The following is a 23,796-nucleotide window of genomic DNA, read 5'->3' on the forward strand; positions in this document are numbered from 1 at the left end:
CACTACTGACCAGGATAGAGCATAGATGGTCACGACAGATGATCACCAGTGCCCTCCACTGAAAAGCATGACCAGGGAGACAAATTGAAGCACATGACGAAAAGCGTAACCCTGTTGGAGACGAACTGCACACAGAATATGAGCCAGAAACACAGCCGTGGGCTTATTATTGCACATGGGATGGGCCAGGTCACAAACAATGTCAACAACACCAACAGCTGAGATCCACCTCCCTCTACACTCTACAGGTAGGACATTGCCATGCTCATACAACATCAGCAACAGCATCCAACGACAGGACATCACTGAAATCAGTGATTCAAAACAGTAAATCCACCGAAACTCAGGTCCTATGGGAAGAGCCTCAAGCAAAGTAAAAAACCTGATGAGAGATTCCAACACTGAGTGTGTATGTTACAACAAGCAGAATTGCAGACCCTCACTTAGCCCGCATCTCTGCGGGCAAGGGGATCGACGAGCAGCAATGGTAGTACCCGCTTTCGTCAAACTTGAACCTCTGAGAGAGGTGGACCTCAGGAATGTGATATTCACCCCATTCCTCTTTCCCGTATTTCCTGAATATATCCCGGGCATCAAATGAATCGTTCCACCGGTTCCGTTGCTTGCTGCAGTCAGAACAAGCCAGGCACAATGTGAGTGAACTGCACAGCATTACCAATATCCAAGTCTCCAGCACAAAAAAATTTATTGCTTTCACCTCTTTCGGTGCCGCACGTTCATTATGGTCGCGTGCAGCTGCAATAAGAAAGAGACAAAACAATTAAGCTCAACAACTACAATGAAATACAAACAGGCAGGCATAGAAACGAGTTATATGTACTGCCAAGTACATTGCAAAAGTGAAAAACCTGAAGACCAAAATGAAACTACTTAACCATCTAATTACACACCTTCAACTCTTGTCTCGCATCCCTCTCGAGAACTAGGCCTGACTTGACAAAGGCATCAATTATGACTTCTGATAAAATGCAAGTTAGTCAAGAGAAACATATGCATATTAAGATGGTTTGATTGTATCATATCAATAAAGTAATACTGACAATGACATCTAACAGTAAATACACACATTGCTTCTTAGAAAAATCCAAATGATTAAAAGTAAATAGGCATACTGCTTAATAGCTATCACTTCATCAGAAGATCCAAAGGATACTGCATGCACGTGCTAGGCGTCCTTCCCCACCAACTTCCAACACTGGAGCATACACCACCCGGGCCTTAGCTGGAGAGCCTTTCATGCATGTCTGAATTTCATCGAAACTATGAATCGTCACACAAATGCTTTGGGAAAACTACTAAAATTATCTTGGAACTTCAGGCAAGTATCATAGCACTGTGACATCAAATTTCCCTTTGGCAAAACTCAAAAAAAATTATCTTCCACTTCATGCATAAATAAGGGTCCAGTGCTGATAACATGAGAGCTTTTCATGCATGTCTGACTTTGATTGAAAATTTAAAAGTTTAAATCATCACAAAATCTGTGGTAAATACTGTAAAAAAGTATCTTCAAATTACAGGCAAGCAACAATTGTCCATTCAGTATTTGGCTCAGATTCTTGAGACTTCTTTTGTTCCAAGTATTCATGTATAAATAAGTTCCTATTGCTAATAACTTGGATATTCAGGAATCATATACTTTCAGATCCAAAGGAGACTCACCAGACCTCTAAGCTGTATGGAGATAGGTCGGTTTTCCAAAGCTTCATTTACTTGGCTAGATATTGACTGCATCCACAAAATGGTGCATTAAATTCCTTACTGTTGTGACAGCCATACATTCCTTACTACGGTTCAGTGAAGCATCACAATACCTGGAGCACCTCCGAAGCCTTAGCTATACGATCCTTGTTCCACAACTTCAACATAACAACAGTAAGGTGAAATGTTTTGGGTTTGATGAATATTGTCTTGTCAATGCCAAAATCTACAGGTGACAAATAAGAATTAAATCAAAGCCTGAAGGAATAACTTGGAAATGCATAGAACAACAGAAATTATGTGTAAAATGCTAATCAAAAGGGCAGGCAAATTTCTAGAGATTCCGTCTGAGATAATGCTTTGTGCTCATGGGACACTCGAATTAAGGTAGAGCATAAGTTCCAAACATCCATCTTATAGCTAGAGATAACACACCATTTCATAATAGCATCAAAGTTGCATAGCAAAGTTGTCGGTATTAACTCTAGAAATAACTCCAACAAGGAATCCAAGGCACTTATGTAAACTTGAAAAGCTTTTAAACCTGATCGGGAGCCTTTGCTATCCATTTTCACTTGAACAGACTCTTCTTGAACTTGAAGGTTGATGGAAACACTTGAGCCATCTGCTTGCTTGTGGTCATGATCCATTTCATCAATAGAACCTTCACTTCGTCTCTTGTCTTGATCACTTTCTTCATTAGAAGCAGAAGCCCCAAGGATTGAGCTCTGGAAGTAGTTGAGCTTGTGAACAAGATCCGGGTGGATAGCCAATGGAAGTGATATGAAATGGGAGTAGTCCAGCATTCGACTTTGGACAGCCTGAAACATAAGACAAGCACAGAGTAATTATTATGACCCAGTGAATAAACAAGATCAGGAAATGAGAAAACAAGCAGTTGCAGACTGCAGCGGGTACATCTTTTTGAGCTGCTGAATGGGAATGAAGGATTCAAATTCCTCCACGGACATGGACAGTATCTTTTGACAACCGCGAGGGAACAAAATGAGAAGGATGCCATTTTGAAATAACAGCTAGTGCACAGTAAGCAGTAGCATTCTCTTCTATGTGATGCGTTTCATAATTGGCACTAAAAATTTTGTGACACATGTACAGAGCCATGTCGATTTCGCACTTAAAGCATTGGTACATTATGGAGTTAGCATGGCATTAAGCTTCTGTACTTAATGATAGTCGGTATGGATAAGAAAAAAGTTTTCAATCTCACCAAATTCATATTTAAAACCAAACATAGCACACTATTATTCTCCGCATTACCGTAACAAAGATAAATTAACATGTAGAATGATTCAGCATGCGATGTAAACATACGCTAACCAAGTAACCATCTGTTGAAGCATTACATTGAATATCTACCTCTTCAAGAACATTTGCAATCATCTGTGATGCTTTCCTAATACTTTCAGAACTTGTTCCTTCAAGGACTGAAAAACATTCAGTGAAGCATTTTTAAAGTAATTTCAGTTAGATCTGAAAATAGCAAAGAAGATTATCACATCAAAACCAATTTTAAATAGAAAAATGAGTGTATATATACCAACAGAAGTCTCCTCCCTTGATGATGGGAAGATAATTTTCACTCCAGTATCCTCTTCAATCTTCTTCTGCATAGACCCACTACATACCAAAAAATACACAGTAAGATCATAGGTGAAGTCCTAGCATTATGCCAAATGAATAATGAATGGTACACGTGTAAAACAGCTGAGATCAATACCCCTTTCCTTTCACAAAGCGCATCAAAGGAACATCTACCTAAAACAGAATGGCTGAATCTATTAATACTGTTCAAACACTGTAAAGCAGGTAGAGAAAAAACTACAAAGTGATTAGTGAAAAAATCAGGTTACATAAATGCATCTGAATGGCATACCTCAATAGAGAATGAATATGTTTCATAGACATTGGACTCATCAAGATCTTTATTGAAGCCAGATACCTCCTCATTGTCTTCTATAACTACTTTAGTTGAACTGGATTCTAGACTTATATTATTTTTTGACAATGATGCATCGTTGGTGGTAACTTCAATAACAGCATTAGTTGCTCCATCTGATGCCAAATTCTCGCTAGAAGTTATGCACTCTTCTACAACTTGTCCGCTTCCAGAATTTGATATCTCATTAGCGTCATCTGCATCATGTGGCATTATAAGAAAGTTGAGAAATGGCACCAGTGTACCACACGCACTAGATGGTTAAATGAAACAGGAACCAAAGTATGGCAAGAAATTAATGATAGGTTATAAGGGAAAACAAAGGGCCATAAGAAAGGTACCATCTATATTAACAAGGGCGATTAGCTTTCAAAATTATTTTTGAAGTTCTATGCATCAACAACAATTAGTTATCAAACAGGATGGTTAGGAGCATCCGAGAGAAATTCAAGCCAGGTTGCCAAGGGATCGAGATCTTAAAGGCGACGCTCATGATAGAAAGCCATGGAAGTATCGAGTACAGTGAAAGTAAACAATGTCACTTCAGAGTAGCAGGTAAGCAATGTTATTCTAGAATACCATTAATTTGCCAAAACCTGTTATGGTGGGCGATGCAAGGAGGAGGGAGCTGAGGGGGTCGAGATCACCAGCCAGGGGCCTCTGCCCATGGCCGAGCAAGAAGAAGGCTTTATCCTTCTTAATTCCTGCCTGTTTCATCTGATAACATGCCTCTGGCATTATATAGCCATGTCCTAGTACACGTGAGCTAACAAACTAACAACCTTATCTAACCAACCTAATCTGCCTAACCAATCTGCTAACTTAACAATTAAGAAACTAACAAACTATTCCTGATAGATGGCTCGTATGGCCGGCCAGCTGGCCTCCCTGACAAAACCACTTATGTGATATTACTTCATATTAATTTCATTAACTTAATCTGTTGAAACAAAAGGAATGCAGATTGCAAATGGAATACAAAAGGAATGCACACCTTTCTGGGGAACTGCTTCTGTTGAGATTGGCCTCCATCTCTGCACAGGAGACTTTCTTTTCTTGTGTTTTGCCAGATTACTTGACCCTCCTTGCGCTCCTTCCATCACAAATGACGCCAACTTATTTTGACCAACTGATCCCTGCAATGAACAACACACTAATTCAGCGAAGCATCGCATTGTTGGATACAACTGTGAAGCACAAAGTGGGAAAATGTGAAGGACGAGAACTGGCCGGAGCATATAAACCTCCAAATGAAAAGGTGGGGTGTTAGAACAATCCAGTGGAAACATAGGTCTACAAGGTTGCTGTGTAGGCAGTCCTAATAATTCTGCTACATAAAACTGCAATGCCCAACAAATTCACTGTCAACCCAACCCAAGTAAACAATCTGGCGACAGTAAATCGTCAGTGTCTGCTCGGAACCAGCCGCGACGAGTGACAGTGAGACCTCGCTAGTACAAATCCGGTACAGAAATTAACAGGCGAAGCTTGTGCGGGTAAAGAAAAGAATTTGGGAGCAGAGCGGTTAACCTGGTGGAAGCAACGAAGCGGCGGGCCGGCGGCGCATGGAATTAGAGGCCGAGTGAGCCGACTAGCCCTAACTCAGATGAAAAACAAGAAAAAGAGAAATTAAACCGGGGAGGTTCTAACTAAAGGCGATTTGAGCTCTGGCCTTTGCGACGAGAGGTTTCGGTAGTACAAGAGGGAACAAGGATTCGCTGGAGAGGGAGGGAAGGAGCGAGGGGAGGAGGCGCACCTTGCGAGCAGAGACCTGCAGGCGAGCATGGATGGGACGCGTCGAGAAGTGAAAAGATTTGGGCGAGCTTGATACGGGCGGACGGACACGCGGCTGCGGCTGCGGCTGCGGTGAATAGGCGATCCACTGCTTACTCCGGTGAACCGTTAACGGCGACCGCCGCCCGCAGAGAGGACTCGTCAGCTGCTCTGCTCCGACACCGGCGCCGAATATTTGCGAAATACCCCCTGGTTGGGCCTTCTGTAAAATGTCGGATTGCCTATTTTCGGAAGACACCCTAGTTTGGATCGCGATCCAAATTAGGGGCCCTTTGTAAAATTCCCGGTCGTAAAATTGCATAAACCTCCCTGAACCGCGGTGGAGACTTGTCACATAAAGCATTTATATGGGCCATCAAGAGGTCAGTCAGCCCAATAAAGATTTGGTTGCCCTATGTAACACTAATTAGCGACCTATGCATGGTGTCCATTGACCGCAGCATGCATGTCCTCACCTGCATGCATGCTAGGGTCGGTTTTGATTTTTTATTTATGAACCTTTTAGATATATATTCTATTTTAATTCGTATGCATATACTTTATTCTTTATATCTTAGTTATTTTATCTTCTAGTTTTCTTTTTTTTCTTTTTCATTAATTCCTTCCAATCCTCTCGCACATCTTTATTTCCTTGACTAAGGCAGTCAAGTTAGCTTATTTTATTTCTTTTATAAGGTTGAGTTGGTCTTTTCTTTCCTTGTGTTTGTTTATTTTTCTATTTCTTTCTATTTAATGTTTTCCCTTTTAATTATTTTTATAGATATATATTATTTTATTTTTTCTTTCTCTTTGATTATTCTAATTCTTATGTATATATTCTTTCTTTATATGGTTTATTTCATAGTTCATATGTACATACATCCATGGGCTCACTGGAAGGTCTGGATAGATCCGCATGTGAGGCTGTACGCCGAGACGTATCAGACATGAAGACTACGGTGCAGAACGACGTAGTTCATATGGAGTATAAGGAAACTAGTCGTAACAGTTAGAGTAGGACTCTCTAGTCAAAACCGACTATTAACCCTACTCCCTCGGTATATAAGGGCAGGTAGGGACCCCCTCCAGATAAGTTCAATCCAATACAAGCAAACAACACACAGGATGTAGGATATTACACGATCTAGCGGCCCGAACCTGTCTAAATCGCGTGCCTACGTACACCATCGAACTCCTAATTTCAGAGACACCCACCAACCAAAACTCTACCTCGGGTACTCCCTTGGTAAGTTGCCGGGTTTAAACACCGATAGCTAGCGCGCTAGGCAGGGGGAGTCACTAAAATTTTCCATGCGAGTTCGCTGGCTCAAGTCATCATCAAGCTCGCAGTCGCGTTCAAAGCAGGCGTGACGTTCATCTTTGGCTCCTAGGTTTGCGTCACAGATGGCGCTGGAAACTTCCACCGCTGCATCACGGAAGCTCCGGAGGAGAAGCCCCACGACATCAGCCTTCGTTGCCAAGCTACGGCGGACTCCGTCAAGAAATTTAACAAATTCGATCTAACCAGAAGCGACTCCGAGTACAACTCGAACTCTACATCCGCTCGAATTGGTTCCCACGAGCAGGCAATTCAGCCATCGTATGAATTAAATCAAACTCCGAGCCAATTCCCGTTCGGACTCTGTAACGCGGTTTCTATCCATCAAGCAACCCTGTCCAAATTACAGTCTGACTGGGAGGCACTTGAGGACCGTGACTTCGATCTCTACTCGGATTCTGTCGAGGAGACTCCTTTATCAGATCCGCAGCAAGGCCTAGTGATTACCTTAACACCGCAAGGCAGATTCATTTACTAGCCAGGCATGAAGCCATCCTTTCTTGCCCAGGACAACAAATCACGCCTCATCGCTCACCTCGACGTTCTCCCGTAATAGGAGGGAACACCCCTATCTCCTATCCATGAAGACGATGGATCCACAGAAGTCATCACCTTGAGCTCTGGTAGCTACTCTCAAGATAGAGAACTCTTCACTCTTATCACAGCGGGTGATGGAGAGGACGGCAATCAACGACAACCAGAGAGGAATCCTTGCCAGGAGCGTCACCCAAATGATGTCTCATAGGATGAACTCTCCGCCAACGTCGTCGGGGAAGAAACCGAAGGGCAGAGAACCCGACGGCGAGCAAGGAATGCATCGAGAGCAAAACGTCGCCGACAATTGGCAGAACAGCTCCCGATCATGAACCTAGACAAAGCTTTTGAGGTCGTGCAAATGCGGCAGCACCGAACGCCCCTCACCACGATCGCTTCCATCGACCTCATCACTCGTGCCATGCCACAAGACAAGTACACCACAGTATTGTCACAGTTAGCGGAACATGCCTACGAACTACTCGACAGGCAGAACCCAATTCCTTCAGTGTCACACACCCCGTCGGTGCGAATTCAGCATGGCAGTAGCCACAAAGACCACGTGAGACCCTCAGCTCGACCACATGAGGATGCCAGACACAACCGGGATGCAATTGAAGGCCCAAGACAGAACAGAGATATATCGAAGGGTAGTCGGGCAACTCCTACAGGAGGCCGGCGCCACCGCAGAGTTGATCCCGAACCCGCACGTGACGTCGAGGATCTCCGATAGAAGATAAACAGCAATCGCGATGCTCGAAACATCATCAATGGACGACGTCGTGAATGCGAACTCGAAGACGATTACAGAGGTGACGACAACGATAGCTTCCCTACCTTTACAAGTCAGGTCAGAAAGACTATCCTACCCAAAAAATTCAAACATCTGGGTATCTCCAAGTATGATGGCAAGCAAGACCCAGTTCAATGTCTCCAATGCTACTCATTATCAGTTCAAGCTATAGGAGGGAACGACGATACAAAAGTCATCTATTTTCCCATTTGCATGGAATCAGCGCCACTCACTTGGCTCGAATCATTGAAGTCAAACTCGATCGACTCTTGGCAAGACCTGAAGAAGGCTTTCACCAACAATTACGCAGGAGCTATGCAGCGCTCGAGCAATAGAATCAACTTGGCACAAGTCAAGTAGTGGTGAGACGAGACTCTGCGAAGCTACCTGCGTTGTTTTTTCGACAAGAAGGCCACTATCGTAGACATCTTAGAAAGAAGACGTAATTGACTGCTTTCAGAACGGTATCTATGATCACTGTATGTTCCAAGACTTCAGCAGACGACGCCCCCAGGACGTCAAGTCGCTCAACACCGTGGCACAATCTTGGGCAGACGAAGAAGACAAAGAGATCGAAAGGTTCAAGTTGAATCGCAATCGAGGCCAACACAACAACAATCAAGGCAACGGTCAGGACCACGACAAGAACCGTAACGGTGACCACCGAAATAACTACTCAGGAGGTCAAAATCGCAAACGCAAGCTAGACAACACTGTCATAGCGATGTCGCAATCGGTCAAGAAAGGTCCAGCAAACATGAAGACAGGCCTGCTTTTAGCGAGCTTCTGAAGAAACAATGCCCGTGGCACCCTTATCACAAACACACTGCGATAGACTGCTACAACCTGCGCAGAGTAATGAAGGAGTTGCCAGAACCCTCGAGTACCAATGATAAGGGGAAAACCAAGGTAGACAAAGGCGAAGACGGTGAGAGAAAGTTCCAGACCCCATCCAAGACTATCAACGTCATCTTTGGTGGAATACCAGGTACCACCTCCAAGCGGTCTCAAAAGCTAGTACTACGATCAATCTTTGTATTTATATTAATAAATACATGTTTCCCGTGATGAAATTATTTAGAAGAGAATTTCAATGTCGAACTATAATTTCATTTTCTTTTCTTCTCCTTTGTTTTCTTGTGGTGCCTTTTTTCTATTTATTTGTATATTATTTCTTTATCTTTTGTTTCATTTGGTATCTTATAGTTTCATTTTCTTTTTTCTTTTTAGTTCTTTTTTCATGCATGTTTCTTATATTATTTTTCTATTTTAATGGATGAAAATAATGTTATATGTTAGTATTATTTATTCCAAGTGTATAATTTTCTATTCGGTGAGTTCATAGATTTTGTTCTAGGTGTATAAATACTTGTTCCGTGGGTTCTACAATTTGTTTGAGGTATATGGATCTTTTGTTCCGTGAGTACCTATAATATGTTTGATGTTTTGTTCCGTGAGTTCGTATAATTTGTTCCGGGTGTTGACATTTTTGTTCTTTGAATATATACAATTTGTTTGATGCGTACATATATTTGTTCCGTGAGTTCGTATAATTTGTTCCGGGTGTTGACATTTTTGTTCTTTGAGTATATACAATTTGTGTGATGCGTACATATATTTTGTTCCTTGAATTCGTATAATTTATTTAGATGTACATATCTCAATTTTTTTAAATATAATTAAAAAATAATGATAAATAAAATTCGTTATGGGTTCTTGTTTTGAAGGTTTTTATTTTCAAAAACCCTATGTTGCAATCGGAATTTAATTTGAATGTTTCGTTTGAGATCTATAGTTTCTTGCATGTGGGATGGCATCATCAATCACATGCAAGTAATTCTCTCCCCATGAGCATTGTTGCATGTGTACAACAGGTTTTTAATCAAATGTTCGTGATGCTCAATCTTTTTATTCTCATTATACTTTTTTTTCGTTATGTTTAATTTTTTGTTCGCAAAAAATAGTTATTTGTTCATGGTGTTCAAGCATTTATTTGCAGTACTCATAACTAATTGATTCGTATCTAACAAATTTTTTAAAAATATTCTCGAAACATTGTGAAGTAGGGTCTTGTTATAAAAAATTTAATGATGCAATCGAAATTTAATTTGAATAATTAGTTTAATTAAGATTTATAACTTTTTTTAATTCAGAATTTGAATGCTCGGAGGATGATATCATCAATTCCGTCTTCCTTGCATGCATGCAGATTTTGCAGAAGCCGAAAGAGTCCAGCCAATAGCATCCTCATCCGGCTAATTATTAGGCCACTAATCCAAGGAGGACACGGTGACAAACGACTGTGGCGACCTATAACCGCCGCGCCCCTGGACCGCTCCGCCTCCGCTACCGTCCGCCGCAGATTCCGCTCGCTCCCTGCAACGAGAGCTCTACTCCTCTGCTATGCTTCTGCAGCAAGCCGCGGTGGCATCGAAGCCACACACTTGAGCTCACGCGGCCGGGCAGCCATCGGTCTCTGTTCTGAGGCCGCGTTAGTCGCTGCGGCTGCCTCTGCCAGGAGAGGCGATACAGAGCTTCTTTCCGTGTGATCTAATGTACCGGATGACCGGCACCATACGTAGTTGAGAAAATTTGAGTTGAAAATTGGATCTTTCTGCATGCAAGGTTGTGAATTCCATGTGGAATCGAAAGATTTTCTCCGTTTAAGTCGTGATTGCTTGGTTTTCACAACCTAAATTGAAGTTCCCATTTCAGCAATTAGAAGCCAAATATACAAGGCAAATGTTTCACGCATCTCACAAATGCTCGATCGTCATTTTACAAGGCACTGTTCATGCTATCCCGGCGGACCAGCATCTCCGTGATGCCCTGAACCCACTTATGCTGATCATACCTGCTCCTGCACTCGAACTCGATCACCCTTTCAACCGTCCTGATCCCAAAGTATCCTCTCTTATGGCTTCCATCCTCGAGCTCCCTGCCAGCCCATGCCGGTATCTCAGAACAGACATCGAGGATCACACCTGGAATGCAAATAAACAGACCTGATGGTGAGTGAGTTGGGGATGTATAGCATCAAGTTTCAGAGCAACAGATGAAACTACTAGAAGTTTTGAATCTTACACTTTTTTGTTTTGATGAAGGTGCCGGCCATATGTGCACTCTGCATCTTGAGAACCACCTGCAAAGAATTTTCAGGTCATGTTTGGTCGACATCAGCACCCATTGATCCATCTTTTTAATTTGTGCTAATACTGAACCTCTGTTTGTACTACCTGGAAGCTGGAGTTTATGTACACGGTGACGAGCTTCCAGTGGAGGATGCCCTGCCTGGTGCGTTTGAGAAGCTCGCCGCCCCTGGACACGAAGACCAACGGCGATATGTCCCTCTCCGGCTCCCTGCCGTCACCGGGCAAGGCCGTCGCCTGAATCTCCTTGTGAAGCCTCGCCCTCAGCATCGCAGCCCCGCGCAAAGCTGCAACCATCCATGGCCATGTCTCATGTCTCGCTTAATGGTCAAGTTCAGTTTCTCCGGGTTGTCGTGCGGTGCGTACCCGTCGCCGCGCCGGCGGTAAGCGCCATGACGTCGCCGCTGGTCTGCGCGTTCACGGCCGAGTGGATGGCGGCCAGGATCTGGTCGTGGCTGGCGCCGATCCCCTGCGCCATCTCCACGCAGTGCGACGCCACCAGCGCGGCCGCGGACGCCACGGCCGCCGCGGTCTTGGTGGCGCTGCTCGCGCCCCCGCTCTTGGGCCGCTGCTCCGGCGGCGGAGGCGCCGAGAAGACCGCGCCGGCCACCAGCGCCGCGACCGCCGCGGCGACCCCGGCCACGGACGTCGCCGCGTACGCCTGCGCGTTGCGGGACCGGGCCTCGGCGCGCTTCTTCTCCCGCTGCTCCTTGATCCACGCGCCCACCGTTTTCCCCCTCCCCGCGGCGCGAAGAAGCTTGACGTCCAGGTTGGCCCTGGGAGAGACGGGCGGGCTCATCGCGCTGCCGGCTTCACCTGCCTGCGCCACCGCCATGGCGGCGTCTGCTCCCTGCAGCAGGCAGCCAAGCGATCGATCAGGTTCATGTACCATGTATTCTTGCCCATCATTTGATCTTTTTATTACCTGCTGGCGGTGATCATTACTATCAAGCAGCGTTGATGGCCTCTTCTCCGTCGTAGCAACAACAGCAGGAGAATCGGAGGCGGCCTTGCCGCAGCTGAGCACCTTGAGGGCCTTGGAGATCTCCGCTGCTGACAGGCTCCAGGACCTTGCTAAGAACTCCATCGTCTCCGTCGGGGTCTCTGGTTGCCGGACCGACGTCGGAGCCCACTTGCCGGCCGGGCTGCCTTCTTCCTCGATGCCCTCGAGCCTGGGAAGCGGCGCATTGTGCTCGGTGCATTGCTCCATTGCCTGACGAGAATCAAAGGTTGGCGCTGAATTGCTTATTTAAACAACTGAAATTTGCATGTAGTGATCAGTGGGTAAAAGTCAGTCTGATGGTTACAGCTAGCTTTACATTAGCAACCAGTGAAGCAAGAAAGTTGCACTAATGAGCATGCAGTTACAGAGGAGAGGAGTGCCATAATGTACGCACGTACACACGCTTAACAGGATGTCAGGGAGGGATCTTGTAGACTGAGAGAGAATCCAAAGGTTTTTATTTGATGCTAGGATGGGGCTCAGTGACATGGACTCTTCTCTTGTCAGAGGAAGCAGTTGCAGAGCACCACGGAGGAAGTTGCTGTCAGGTTTGTCCTATATATGGAAGCTAGGAAGAGACAAGCTTGGTAGGCAGCATCATTAACTTATCGCGCATCTAGCAAGGGCGAGCTAATTCTATATTCTTCTACAGTTACATCCTGGCTTTCTGCAGCTAATGCCTAATTGCCTGCTACTTATCTCTTTCATCAAGAAACAATAATGTCGATCCATTTGCTCCACACAAGTCTAATCAAATGCAATGCCTTTCATTCCCAAGGCCTCCCATGAAAAGAGCTCAAATTTTGCTTTTCAAAGTAAAACGGCGTAGTGGCCAGCATCTTTGTGTGCCACGCCTATGGTGCCTGGAGTATGGAGTATGGTGTTCAATCTAGCAAGGCAATATGATCGTGCAGCATTTGATAGTTGATACAGTACAGAGGTGAAGCCTCTCTGACAGAAGCACAGCAACCCCAGTTTGATTCTGCAAGCATTTGCAGTGTTGGCATCCGAAAGACTGAAGTTACTGAACCCATGAACTGAACACCATGCTCAACAAGGAACAGAGCAGAGGAAGAGAAACATGGATCTGCATCTGTTGGTCTTCAATTTTCAGGCAGGGCGTGATCATTAGATGCGAGATAATTGCACACTGCTAGTATATACTGGGTGATGATGTGGTTACGTGCGCGTGATCTGAATCATTGGTCAGCAACAAAATAAAGTGCAGTACTTGTGCCCATGACATCGAGCTAAGCGCATGCCTGATGGCATTTACAAGTACTTGAGACAAAAGTGTTTGGCATCAACTAGTGACGAAATTGAATCACATGAAACAAACAAGGGAATATGCCTTGTCATTAGCATCCTGGTGATCAAAGCGACTTGCTTTCGTATTTTCATGAAATATGCTGATGGGGCTTGCTTATCTCTTCTTTGTCTGCTTTAATGGTCCGTATGATTGGGTGCTTACGGAAAGAGAATGATTCAGGGCTTCCTCCTTTTCATGTTGGAGGGAATGATGCGCCCTGCAATCCGTGTTTCCTGCAGCTCGTGCCAAGAATTCTTGCTAGCTCCTCGCGTCAAGGGGCCCATTAGGCATTTGGAGACACGAATCTGGGAATCAATCCTGTGCAAGAAGAATTGTTCTCCTCCTGGTTGAAATAAAATAACTATCAGTTTTTTCTTTCAATTTTGCAGGTACATTGGACTGGTATCTTCTGGTACCATTTCAAAAGAAGAAAAACATAAAGAGCTGCACCAAGGAGCGCTATCTTGTCTTTTTCATAATTGCTTCATTTGCCCGTACATGTTTTTTCTCGGGCTAAAGCTCCCCGAATAGCAAGCAAATTGAGTAATTGGCCGACGCTAGTCCACCACCCACCTGCTCATGATCCCACACATTATGCTACAAGGTTTATTTATCTTTGATCTTCTGCATCCCATCTTTCCTGTATTTCTTAGTGAGCAACATCATGATGCAGATATACATCGAGCTTGTCCTAAGTGCTTAGTGACATCAAGATCAAGAGGCATAAGGCAAAAACTTGTTTCCAGTTAGTAGTTTTTTTGTTGGCTTTCCCTAGAAAAATATAACCCCAAGCAATTGACAAGCTTTGTTTTGCTTTCCTTCCTTTTTCCACTCCAGCATGCCAAAAGAAATACTACACGCTTGAGAAAGCAAGCGTCTCATCATCGCCGTTCGTGCACGGAAAAGATAAAAGGTGCTGCTACAACGTGATGATAAGACTCTTTCGTGGTAGTGGAAGCAGCTGTTCGTTCGCTCGACAAGACCCTAAATTTTGGGGGCACCAACTCCCAGTGCCCAACCAAAGCAACCTTATCGATGTCTTAAGTACATACATGACACTAGTTAGCATAGGAAACTTAAAAAAAAGCTGCATTTTTTAATCCAGGAAAGGAAATGCATAGACGGATGCAGCTTATTGTACAAACAGCATAACATACGAGAAAGATAACAGGTAGTAAAAGGAAATGGCGGAACAGTATACATACACAGTGCTACGAAATTCAAATGATAACCTTGCACCAACATTGTCAGCAAAGGATTGGGTAGCTTAAATTTCTAGGGTCTTATCTTTATTATGAATGAATAATACAGCAGGAGCACTGCCCATTCAGTAAAGTGAGTGAGGAGCAGAGTTCGAAATTTTGGGAGATTACATACCTCCTGGCGTCTCCCAGATTTCCACGACTTAATTTACATGAAAAAAATCGGTAGACTTGGCATCATTTACTTGGATGAAAACCACAGCTTCACTGCCCCAGGCCCCCTGTCGAGCATCTCCTCATTTGAGGCAGCAACAAGTCTGAGGCGACTGTAAGGCTCAGATCGAGTCATCAAATGAACCAATCAGGCAGTAGTGTGCAAACAAACGAAGAGTGGGCATACAAAATGACTGGACCTTGTTAGGAGTACATAATAAGCAATCAACAATTCAAAGGTTCATTGATGCAGCCCATGTTCAAATGCAAACAGTGCTGGCTGCAAGGCAGATGAGGTTTTTTAAAATTTACTTTCCTTGCATGCATGAATTCGTTTACAACTTTGCAATCAATATCAATCACCAATATACACTGACAATTATATGGAACACACATCACCTCAGTATGTTACATAGCACTAGAAAGGAACATTACTCCATACCTAGGATTGTCGGGATGGATGATACAAAACTACACTAACACAACCAGGCAAGCAACAATGTCATGACAGCTCCGATGGCTGGATTTGGCCAGTGTAACGGTGACATGGAAACCTGTAGCACCAGAAAATTCGTCATCTATCAACAGTCAAGTTTTCTGCAAGCAAACTTATGTAAATATAGAGTTTGTTGGAACATGAGTCAAATAGAGTAGGAAAGGATCACCAAAGCTTATGAAATGAAAAAAGATAATAGCAACATAGAAGAAAGAATGGTAGTAGGTTCTGTTATGATTATAGCAATATTTGGCCACACAGGTTGCTGAACGTACCCAATATTTTAGCTACTCTGCTACAAGATATTTATGTGAAAGAGAAGGACAAACAAACTAACAGGAAGACCCTCAAAAGATCAACCATTAGTTATTGGTTCTGATAAAAATATATTCCATCAAAGTAGACGCTTTAACAAAAGTCAAGTTTATCTAAAGCCTTCATTAGAAGGTAATGTCAGAAACATTGCCAGAGCAAGACTGATAAGAAACTATACCACCTTCCATGACTTTACTTACTAAACCATTCATACCTTTTTTTTAAGAAAAAATTGGCAACTTGAACGATTCCACAATGAAATGATGACATCAGAAGATATTCAGCTGCTTTCCAAGGCTTGCCAGCATCACGCTGCAATAAATATGAAACACATCCATAAGCAACATAGCACTTCATTTGTAGAGTAAAATTTGTGAAGATAAAAGTTTCACCAATTGTGCATCACCTGCTAAAGATACGGAAATACCAATGTCGACAAAGTCAACTTAAGAATGGCATACTCTACCCCTGTTCAGTTGAGCCTCTGCAGTACCTAATGCTAAAACATTTCAGATGACAAAGCTAACTTCAATAAACAATCGTGTTGTAACATGTGTAATTTAATTGACAGCAGAAAGTGCAGAAATCCAGATCATAATTATTTGCAATATGCTCAAACCATACATCTATTAACATGTAACCAATTTACAAGGCATCCAGGACTCCTACAACGAAATGTTTAAGCAGCAGTCCGACGAACTGCCCAAGCATTCATCACAACAGCGAGCAAACCTTCCATAATTAGCAGGCAGCATCATCATCAAATGCATCAGTAGCCACCTCACTAACACAGATTAAACAAGAGTCTACATTGACTGTGCGACACTTGACTCTGAACCACCTCAAAGGAACAGGGGCCTTCTCTAACTCTTTGTATCTCCTCTTTCCTCCACCAAACATGATCTATATAGGAACAGGAATTCATTAAGGACGCTAGAAGTAAGAACAAGAGCAAAAACAATCATTAGACTAATCTTACAGATTTACCTGTCAGTTTGCTGGGGCATTGTGCTGGAATGTAGGAATCCAGCTGTTAGATGAGCCAGTTATTTTTACAAAACCCTGATTGTGGTGAACGGCATCAAATTTTCCATTTTGTCTTGAATCACCATCATTTTTCCACGGGGAACTAAGAAGCGGGACAGACGTCAGCTGTGCTTTTCCAGCAGCCACATCTTGTCTCTGAAATGGTCAACTATCTTATTAAATATCATACAACTGCTCAAGGAACCAAAGTAATATAGGAGGAAACAATCATTAGCATGAAACAAGCATTCTTCAAGTAGGGCAAAGTCACCTTCCTCAAACTGAGTTATCATAAAACAGTGTCATTTTTCTATATATGATAAAGGCACTAATTCAGGTGCGACAAACTCAAATTGCACTCTAATGTTGCTAAGTCAGCACAAAAAACTGAACAGGAAGTCCAACAAGAAAAGAAGAATCAGATTCAAACTTTTTGTTCCTATCCAATACTAGTATAGGAAATCAAAAATATACCTCAAAAGAATTGGACCTTGGGAAAGTAAATGCGCCTTATTGGTCACAGGAAAATTAGACATGCTAAACTGATCTGTAGAACTTACAAGGTTCAATGTACGCTGCATGCTGGAATTCCAATCTTTATTGGTTGCCTGTTTGCCTTGAGACTGTACAGCTTGATCTGCTGGATGGCTTGTCTCTACATGCTCCCGAGCTTCATTATGATGAAAAACACCATTTACACCTGTTAACCATAAAGCCGCCAATGCATATCAACCTATATCCAAACTTTGGCAAACACGAGGGATGATTTCTAATGTTCTAATCTGATGTACTACAACCAGATTTAAAAGTAACAAGAAGTAGAAGTTGGATCCCGACGCTTAACATAAACGTTATACTTATACCATATTTGGTGGATGAAACCATGGCTTTTTTTTTGAATAGAAGCGAAAAGTGCCTCTTGTCCAACTATATATCAGCTGATAAGCACAATCTACACTGCGATGAAATGATAATAAATTATAGATTTATATCAAGACATATGGTCTATCCCATCAATCATCTACCTATTCTATAACACATTGCAAACATAAAAAAAATAGAAAATACAAGACAACATTCTAGTTCATCTAACCAATCAAGTCTGAATCCTATAGCAGATCGAAACAGTAAACAGACATGAAAATTTGGTTGATCTCATCAATCATCTCTCAGTCCTATTGGATACAGCAATAATAACATGACCAACCGAGACAGTAACCGAACCACAAGATTTGGTTCATCTCAGTCCTAAGAAATACAGAAACAATAAATAAAATGACAGGCAAGTTTATGTAAGATATTTTATTGATCTTCATAATCACCAAGACACCAACCACACCATGAAATGATAATCACAGATGTACCCATATGTAGCTGAGCATCAAAAAGTGCATAGGCCCTATTACCTGCTTGTTTCTGTACATCTGCTTGAATTGGTCGAGCTGGTGCCCCAGGGCTTTGCTGCAAATAGAAGGCAATTTGTTAAGTAGCCATCAGAGTTGCACTTGCACCATCGCCCAAATTAATAACTATCACGAACTGCCAAAAGTTCTGTGAAATCCTTCCTAAAACAGACCATAATTGGCTAAATTTCCATGTTTTAGAAAGCAGAGTTGTAGATACGCGGGCATGAAAAGTGAATTCCATATTTCGCCCAGCAACAGTCTTGCTCTTTACGAAACATCACCACATGCATATATACGATGCAACTGTAACAAGAGATAACTGGAGCTTTATTACTTCGAGAAGATGGTTCAGGGATTCTTTTAGGATTTTGCAGAATGCATTCAATTCCCGAAGTTATATAACAACTAGCAGAGTCAAACAAATGGAGTAACTCTAGAACCGAACAGCACAAGCACATGCCTGAAGTTGCAACCTTATAGAGGTACAAACAATAGATACCATACCATCAGCCCCATCACCCCAAAGGAAAAGGGCACAAAGAAAGAAATCAGGCATACCTTTTGTTTTTGCCCTTGTTTGTATTTCAAAACTGTCCAGTCGAAGACATAATCAAACTCATAACCTATTAAAAATGAGTAAAATGTTGGTTTTAGAACAATAGGAGAATAACAAAATTAGAGACATCATGCATGTATTACTTAATCAGGGAATACCTTCGCGGGTAAACAAGTCACGAAAAAGTCGCTTCACAAATGCATAGTCCGGTCGCTGATCAAATGTCAATGAATGGCAGTAATGGAAGTAAGATGCAAATTCGACTGGACAGGATTTGCATAAGACCTGACCATGGGTTTTCTTGATCAGTAATAAACAGACATATGCACACAGATAAAATGGTCTAATATGTTCATGAGATAACCTCGATAGGAGTTGATATCTTTTTCTCACATATCTTGTCATACTTCTGTGTCTTTGTTGCAGCTTTTAGTCCCTGCCACGGGAGGCTTCACCCAGCAATATATAACAGAGTAGTTAGAGTTAGCAACTTATCATGAATTGAAGTAAAAAATGTTGAGACTTGAAAAGTATGACAGCTCTGATTTTGGACCTAACATAAACGAAGGTGGACATCAAGCTCTATTACCTCAGTGTCACATAGGTCAACAGTTTGGTAACCTTGAGAGTAAAACTTCAGTGTAATATGTGCATTTGCATATATATGTTGCGCAAAATAAAAAAATTGGTCAAGTGCCTGAGATTAGAATATGTAACTCTCAAATGTAAAGGGTAGTTCTTAGAAGATAAGCTTGCTACACGACAAGTCGACAACCCTTCTCAAATAATTGCCAATTGTTAGTACTAACCTATTTTTATTGAAAGTGGTATGCAGTTTTATGCAATTAAGTTGCCAAAGTTGCTATTCGTCAGAGCAAGCTAATGGCATTTCCTGGTAACATTTGTCAGATATTGCACCACACTGTCTCTAACAGACTTCACCACAAGCAACATCACAGTATGTGCTATCACACAGCATAAAACATAAACTTACCTTCCACGGAGAAAATACAGAAGGACATAACCAAGAGATTCCAAATCATCCCTGCGGCTTTGTTCTGCCAATGAAATCCAACAATAATGGTCAAAATCGAATTCAGATGGTGATTTCACAGGTATTCAGGGGGTTATAACCTACCAATCCCAAGGTGGGTGTTGCAACTTGCATAGCGTGCTGTGCCAGTCAAGTTCTTATTTTCTCTACAGAAAAGCAGGTTGGTAAGCAAAGTTCACAGATGTACAAGATTAGCTAAATGCCTAAATCATTGTCAGGAATATAGTAAAATGCCATCTTAGAAATATAATCGCACCTGTAAGGAATATGGCGATTCGTAGTAGAATCCCGGTATCTTTTGGCAAGCCCAAAATCAATTATGTATACCTGATAATCACAAGTGGAGCTGTAGGTAAGCCAGTTCAGTAGATTGCCATCCTAATAGGAAACTTGAATGCCATCACAGCCAGGTACCTGATTTGCTTTCCGACCAAGACCCATCAGAAAGTTGTCAGGTTTTATATCTCTGTGTAAGTACCCTTTGGAATGCATGAACTCGATTCTTGTAATCTGCCATGATGATTATTTATCAAAACGTTAATACAGTTAATACAGAGAGGTTATTTGTGGAACTAGTGAACAATGTAAATGATCAACAATGAAATGAAAGCAAGGTTTGAAAGTCTGTCAGACATATTATTGAAAACAGTTTCACGAAGTCAGATTTCCAAACATTACTAAAAAATTTTCCAAGGTCTACATATCATGCACAGGATGCCATAAGGAAATGAAAAGGCAGCACAGATATTATAATTACCATCTGATCAGCCAACATTAGGACAGTCTTGAGTGTGAATTTCCTGCCGCAGTAGACAAACAGGTCCTCCAAACTCGGCCCCAGCAGGTCAATGACGAGAACATTTTCTTCCCCGTCTACACCACACCACTTGACGTTTGCAATGCCACCTGGATTGGAGAAGCTTTCCCCGGTAAGGTCATGATGGCTTGTCTATGTTAGAAAACAATTGCAAGTGTGAAACAGCAGGGCGCACTTCCTCCTTGGAGAGTGTTGTAGAGCTTTGCCTCGTAAAATAACTGGGGATGCTTCGTCTTGCTGCTCTCCTGTAGGGAGGTGATTGCGAATGTCAGTTTCTCCGGTGCGTCCAATTATATTATACTCCCTCCGTCCTAAATTATAGGTCGTTTTGGCTTTATAAGATTCATAGACTTTGTTATGCACTTAGATATACCCATAATAATATCTATGCATCTGGAAAAGTCAAAACGACCTGTAATTTGGAATGGAGGGAGTATGAACAAAGAAAGAATTAATTAAGGCTTAAAGTAAAAAGACTAGGAAGCAGGCTGCTGGAGAGGTTTTACTTAACACGCAAGTACTAACTGCAATTGCGGCTCTCACCCATGCTGTCCTAATCATAGCATTCCTGGAAGGAGCGAGCAGCTACGGTATGCCTACGAAAAGCGTAATCATGGCCATCAACCACCAGCAAGTTGAAAACTAGTCAAATACTATCATCACAGCAGAACTAAACAAAAAAAACATAAAGAGAGGTGAATGGACTTTTGAAATTAAATCAGGGCTTGGATTTTTTTTTGAGAATAATCCTCTGTTCATGGAAACAACTAGGAACATCATGGCACATTTGAACAGAGCAACCCAGCCATCCGTCAAATTTCATCCTCACACTGTCACACCCAGCTCAACAGGCCAACACGCACGTAACGAATCAAAGCAACCCACTGAATCACGGGAGGCAAAGCAAGAGACGAGAAGATGAGTAGGAAGAGGAGAATCCAAGGCAACTCACAATTTTCACGGCAACGATCTCGTAGGTATCGATGTGCGTGGCTGAAACATAACAGAGGGGCAAAGACGACAGCAGGAGCAACAACATCGGCGCGGTCAGTCAGGCACAACAGTAAACCAAAGGGAACCAAAGGAATTGGGAATTGGGAGCGGCCGCTCACCGAGGTAGATCTCGCCGAAGGATCCGCAGCCGATCTTCCGGCCGAGCTTGAACTTGCCGCCGACGATGCGGTCCATGCGCGCGCTTCCGGTGAGGCGAATCGCTTTCCGCCGCGGGCTATTGTTTGGACGCCTGCGTATGCGTCGTAGGGGATGTAGAAGAGGAGGAGGAGGCCGCCCGTGGGTGGGGTGGAGTGGAGGGCGGCGTGGGGCTCCCGCGTCTCCGGTTGCTTGGCGGCGACGTCGCGGCGGCAGCGGGTGGGGTTCGGGTTGGCAGCCGCGCCGCGGGGTGGGGTGGTGGGAGTCAAGTCCAGTCTGAATTCAAGCGAGGAATAGACAAAGCTAACGCGTGGCCGCCTCGCCGCCCTCGCAGCTGATGGAGGTGAGGTGGCAGTTCGGGCGGGTGGGGCCCGCGGGGGGAGCGGGTGAGGAGGATTCGGCGTCAGCTGCGGCAGTGCGGCGTGCCCTTCGCCCGTGTCGTGTCGCGTGTCGGTGCGCCTGCCTGCTTTTGGACTTGGGCTGGACGATGTGGACATGGGCTAGAGAGTGAGACTCGGTGGTGTGCTTTGAAAACTTACACAAATGGGCCTTCTTGCGAACTCCAAACGTGAATTCAGCCTGGCCCAAACAAGTTCTTCTTCGCTTTTTTTTTAAAAAAATGTAAAGTTGCAAATTCGTACTGATGAGCTTTTGTAATCAAGATGGTGAACAAAGCTAGTCATCGTCAAGATGCATATTCCCAGCCCCAAACGCATTATATTCGTGTGTGCCAAATCAAAATGCTGTCACATTAAATCTCTTTACATTAATTGCAGATAGGAAAAATAAAAAGCTAGCTAGCTAATTTAATTTTTCCCACAGTGCTAGCTCATGCATGATGCTTCGCCCATGCGCATCGATTAGCCTAGTAGTAGACAGTAGGAGGTCCAACCCCAAGCCAAGAACAAAATCAGCAACTACTGTAGTTAATTAGGCTAGCTACAATCTCAGCTCCAAGTCGAGCTCCTCCCCGCTGCCGCCGGACCTGGACCCCTCGCTCGGGCTGCAGATCCAGTAGTGCTGCTGGTGCTGCGGCTGGCCCAGCCTGTGGCCGGAGGAATCCCTGACGTCGTGCGCGAACAGCGACGGCGGCGGCGGGCTCGAGCCGTACGGTGGCAGATGGCCGTCGTAGTAGTGCACGGCCACGATGCCCCGCTCCGTCTCCTCGAAGCAGTTCTGCAAATTAAATGGCTGAGATCAGGCATAAGAAGTTAAGAACTTGAGAGGAGAAATGCATGCGGCGGCGCTAAGGCGTTTCCAGGTGCGTACCGTGAGGTATGCCGCTGGCTGCTGGAAGGAGGAGGAGGCGCCGGCCACCGGGGCGGCGGCGAACGGCACTTGTCTGGTGCCTGCGTCCTGGTGGTGGCGGTATGCGGCCATCATCTGGTTGTGGAGGCGGATCTTCTCGAGCTGCGCGACGCCCAGGCCGCGCTGCGGCTGCTTGTTGGCCTTTTGGTGGTCCGCCGCCGCCTTCTTGCCCCCGCGCCTTCGGCCGCTGTCCATGCACATCTCGCCGCCGGCGAAGCTGCTGCCCATCAACCAGCCAAGGCCGCCGCGCGCGCGTGTGTGATGGTATGTTAATAATCTGAATGGCAGATAGCGACTGGTGGTGGTGCTTATAATCTCGCGCTGGCGTGGCTAGCTGTCATGGGATCCGGGGAAAGATTGAGCGCGATCTGGTTCCCGATTCTGTTCTCTATGCATGCCGTGCCACCTTCCTCCAGCTGCTCTCACCCAGCTTCCAAGAAGGATCCGATCGCTCTACTCTCCCTCTCCTGGCAACTGGTACTAGATGATGACTTGTGGTGCCATCATGTCCTTTAAAAATGGCCAATCAGCTGGTGATCACCGTGGTTAGCCAGCTACCCCGACTGATGCGCGTGGCTAGCCTGAGGCTCTGAGCCCACACGGCAGCGACCTATGGAGGCCGGCCGGTCCCTGACAGCTCCGACGAGCAAGGACGGGACGCCTGCAAGTTGGAAG

At 44.0% G+C, this 23,796-nt stretch overlaps 5 protein-coding genes across 19 annotated transcripts; all 5 read right to left on the bottom strand.

The window, feature by feature from the left end:
* Window positions 1–139: 139 nt before the first annotated feature.
* LOC101764886 (activating signal cointegrator 1 complex subunit 1) lies at window positions 140–5,667 on the bottom strand. 6 transcript variants are annotated; one of them, XM_012845721.2, is made up of 14 exons: window positions 5,436–5,663; window positions 5,210–5,276; window positions 4,674–4,815; window positions 3,617–3,876; window positions 3,461–3,498; window positions 3,281–3,360; window positions 3,055–3,167; window positions 2,267–2,543; window positions 1,836–1,948; window positions 1,684–1,749; window positions 1,175–1,265; window positions 912–979; window positions 719–756; window positions 140–626 (listed from the first exon to the last, which is right to left on the bottom strand). In XM_012845721.2, exons 1-14 carry the CDS (start codon window positions 5,462–5,464, stop codon window positions 440–442), a joined length of 1,569 nt encoding a protein of 522 aa, XP_012701175.1. In that variant the 5' UTR covers window positions 5,465–5,663; the 3' UTR covers window positions 140–439. The 6 variants fall into 6 exon arrangements, 4 of the variants coding, with proteins under 4 accessions (XP_012701175.1, XP_004967396.1, XP_012701176.1 ...); XM_004967339.2 differs by having other exon boundaries at window positions 3,100–3,167; window positions 5,436–5,661; XR_002677928.1 differs by having other exon boundaries at window positions 584–626; window positions 912–987; window positions 5,436–5,666.
* Window positions 5,668–10,715: 5,048 nt separating this feature from the next.
* LOC101765556 (VAN3-binding protein) lies at window positions 10,716–11,614 on the bottom strand. Its single transcript, XM_022826987.1, has 3 exons — window positions 11,355–11,614; window positions 11,203–11,260; window positions 10,716–11,102 (listed from the first exon to the last, which is right to left on the bottom strand). Exons 1-3 carry the CDS (start codon window positions 11,562–11,564, stop codon window positions 10,897–10,899), a joined length of 474 nt encoding a protein of 157 aa, XP_022682722.1. The 5' UTR covers window positions 11,565–11,614; the 3' UTR covers window positions 10,716–10,896.
* Window positions 11,602–12,354, bottom strand: LOC111257429 (VAN3-binding protein-like). Its single transcript, XM_022827191.1, has one exon. It carries the CDS (start codon window positions 12,352–12,354, stop codon window positions 11,602–11,604), a length of 753 nt encoding a protein of 250 aa, XP_022682926.1.
* Window positions 12,355–13,431: 1,077 nt separating this feature from the next.
* On the bottom strand, window positions 13,432–22,110 carry LOC101765968 (casein kinase 1-like protein 3). 10 transcript variants are annotated; one of them, XM_022826978.1, is made up of 19 exons: window positions 21,777–22,107; window positions 21,617–21,657; window positions 20,840–20,909; window positions 20,605–20,753; window positions 20,262–20,357; window positions 20,104–20,174; window positions 19,932–19,993; window positions 19,788–19,851; window positions 19,158–19,242; window positions 18,952–19,078; window positions 18,796–18,860; window positions 18,238–18,292; window positions 17,392–17,531; window positions 16,793–16,987; window positions 16,212–16,708; window positions 16,020–16,117; window positions 15,437–15,548; window positions 14,957–15,107; window positions 13,432–13,922 (listed from the first exon to the last, which is right to left on the bottom strand). In XM_022826978.1, exons 1-14 carry the CDS (start codon window positions 21,850–21,852, stop codon window positions 16,796–16,798), a joined length of 1,293 nt encoding a protein of 430 aa, XP_022682713.1. In that variant the 5' UTR covers window positions 21,853–22,107; the 3' UTR covers window positions 13,432–13,922; window positions 14,957–15,107; window positions 15,437–15,548; window positions 16,020–16,117; window positions 16,212–16,708; window positions 16,793–16,795. The 10 variants fall into 10 exon arrangements, with proteins under 10 accessions (XP_022682713.1, XP_022682719.1, XP_022682715.1 ...); XM_022826984.1 differs by lacking the exons at window positions 13,432–13,922; window positions 14,957–15,107 and having other exon boundaries at window positions 15,287–15,548; window positions 16,212–16,289; window positions 16,538–16,708; XM_022826980.1 differs by lacking the exons at window positions 13,432–13,922; window positions 14,957–15,107 and having other exon boundaries at window positions 15,287–15,548; window positions 16,212–16,298; window positions 16,538–16,708.
* A 410-nt stretch (window positions 22,111–22,520) lies between these two features.
* On the bottom strand, window positions 22,521–23,536 carry LOC101785680 (protein SPEAR1). The gene is made up of 2 exons (XM_012845875.2): window positions 23,083–23,536; window positions 22,521–22,989 (listed from the first exon to the last, which is right to left on the bottom strand). The coding sequence occupies exons 1-2, from the start codon at window positions 23,347–23,349 to the stop codon at window positions 22,753–22,755; spliced, it is 504 nt and encodes a 167-aa protein (XP_012701329.1). The 5' UTR covers window positions 23,350–23,536; the 3' UTR covers window positions 22,521–22,752.
* Window positions 23,537–23,796: the final 260 nt, after the last annotated feature.

Source organism: Setaria italica, chromosome V, assembly GCF_000263155.2.
Source record: "Setaria italica strain Yugu1 chromosome V, Setaria_italica_v2.0, whole genome shotgun sequence".
NCBI classification, from domain to species: domain Eukaryota; kingdom Viridiplantae; phylum Streptophyta; class Magnoliopsida; order Poales; family Poaceae; genus Setaria; species Setaria italica.

What these genes read in the sequence shown, in the direction of transcription:
- LOC101765556 (XM_022826987.1), bottom strand. Translation starts at nt 11,564, where the DNA reads ATGGTTGCAGCTTTGCGCGGGGCTGCGATGCTGAGGGCGAGGCTTCAC. An exon ending in ACATAAACTCCAGCTTCCAG is followed by an intron (nt 11,261 to 11,354) that starts GTAGTACAAACA and finishes AATTCTTTGCAG; the next exon opens with GTGGTTCTCAAGATGCAGAG. An exon ending in CTTCATCAAAACAAAAAAGT is followed by an intron (nt 11,103 to 11,202) that starts GTAAGATTCAAA and finishes TTTGCATTCCAG; the next exon opens with GTGTGATCCTCGATGTCTGT.
- LOC101764886 (XM_012845721.2), bottom strand. Translation starts at nt 5,464, where the DNA reads ATGCTCGCCTGCAGGTCTCTGCTCGCAAG. An exon ending in CCATACAGCTTAGAGGTCTG is followed by an intron (nt 1,266 to 1,683) that starts GTGAGTCTCCTT and finishes GATGAAATTCAG; the next exon opens with ACATGCATGAAAGGCTCTCC. An exon ending in AACGTGCGGCACCGAAAGAG is followed by an intron (nt 627 to 718) that starts GTGAAAGCAATA and finishes TTCTGACTGCAG; the next exon opens with CAAGCAACGGAACCGGTGGA.
- LOC101785680 (XM_012845875.2), bottom strand. Translation starts at nt 23,349, where the DNA reads ATGGGCAGCAGCTTCGCCGGCGGCGAGATGTGCATGGACAGCGGCCGA. An exon ending in AGCCAGCGGCATACCTCACG is followed by an intron (nt 22,990 to 23,082) that starts GTACGCACCTGG and finishes TTTAATTTGCAG; the next exon opens with AACTGCTTCGAGGAGACGGA.
- LOC111257429 (XM_022827191.1), bottom strand. Translation starts at nt 12,354, where the DNA reads ATGGAGTTCTTAGCAAGGTCCTGGAGCCTGTCAGCAGCGGAGATCTCC.
- LOC101765968 (XM_022826978.1), bottom strand. Translation starts at nt 21,852, where the DNA reads ATGGACCGCATCGTCGGCGGCAAGTTCAAGCTCGGCCGGAAGATCGGC. An exon ending in CTGTATTTTCTCCGTGGAAG is followed by an intron (nt 19,243 to 19,787) that starts GTAAGTTTATGT and finishes TGCTGGGTGAAG; the next exon opens with CCTCCCGTGGCAGGGACTAA. An exon ending in TGACTTGTTTACCCGCGAAG is followed by an intron (nt 18,861 to 18,951) that starts GTATTCCCTGAT and finishes CATTTTTAATAG; the next exon opens with GTTATGAGTTTGATTATGTC.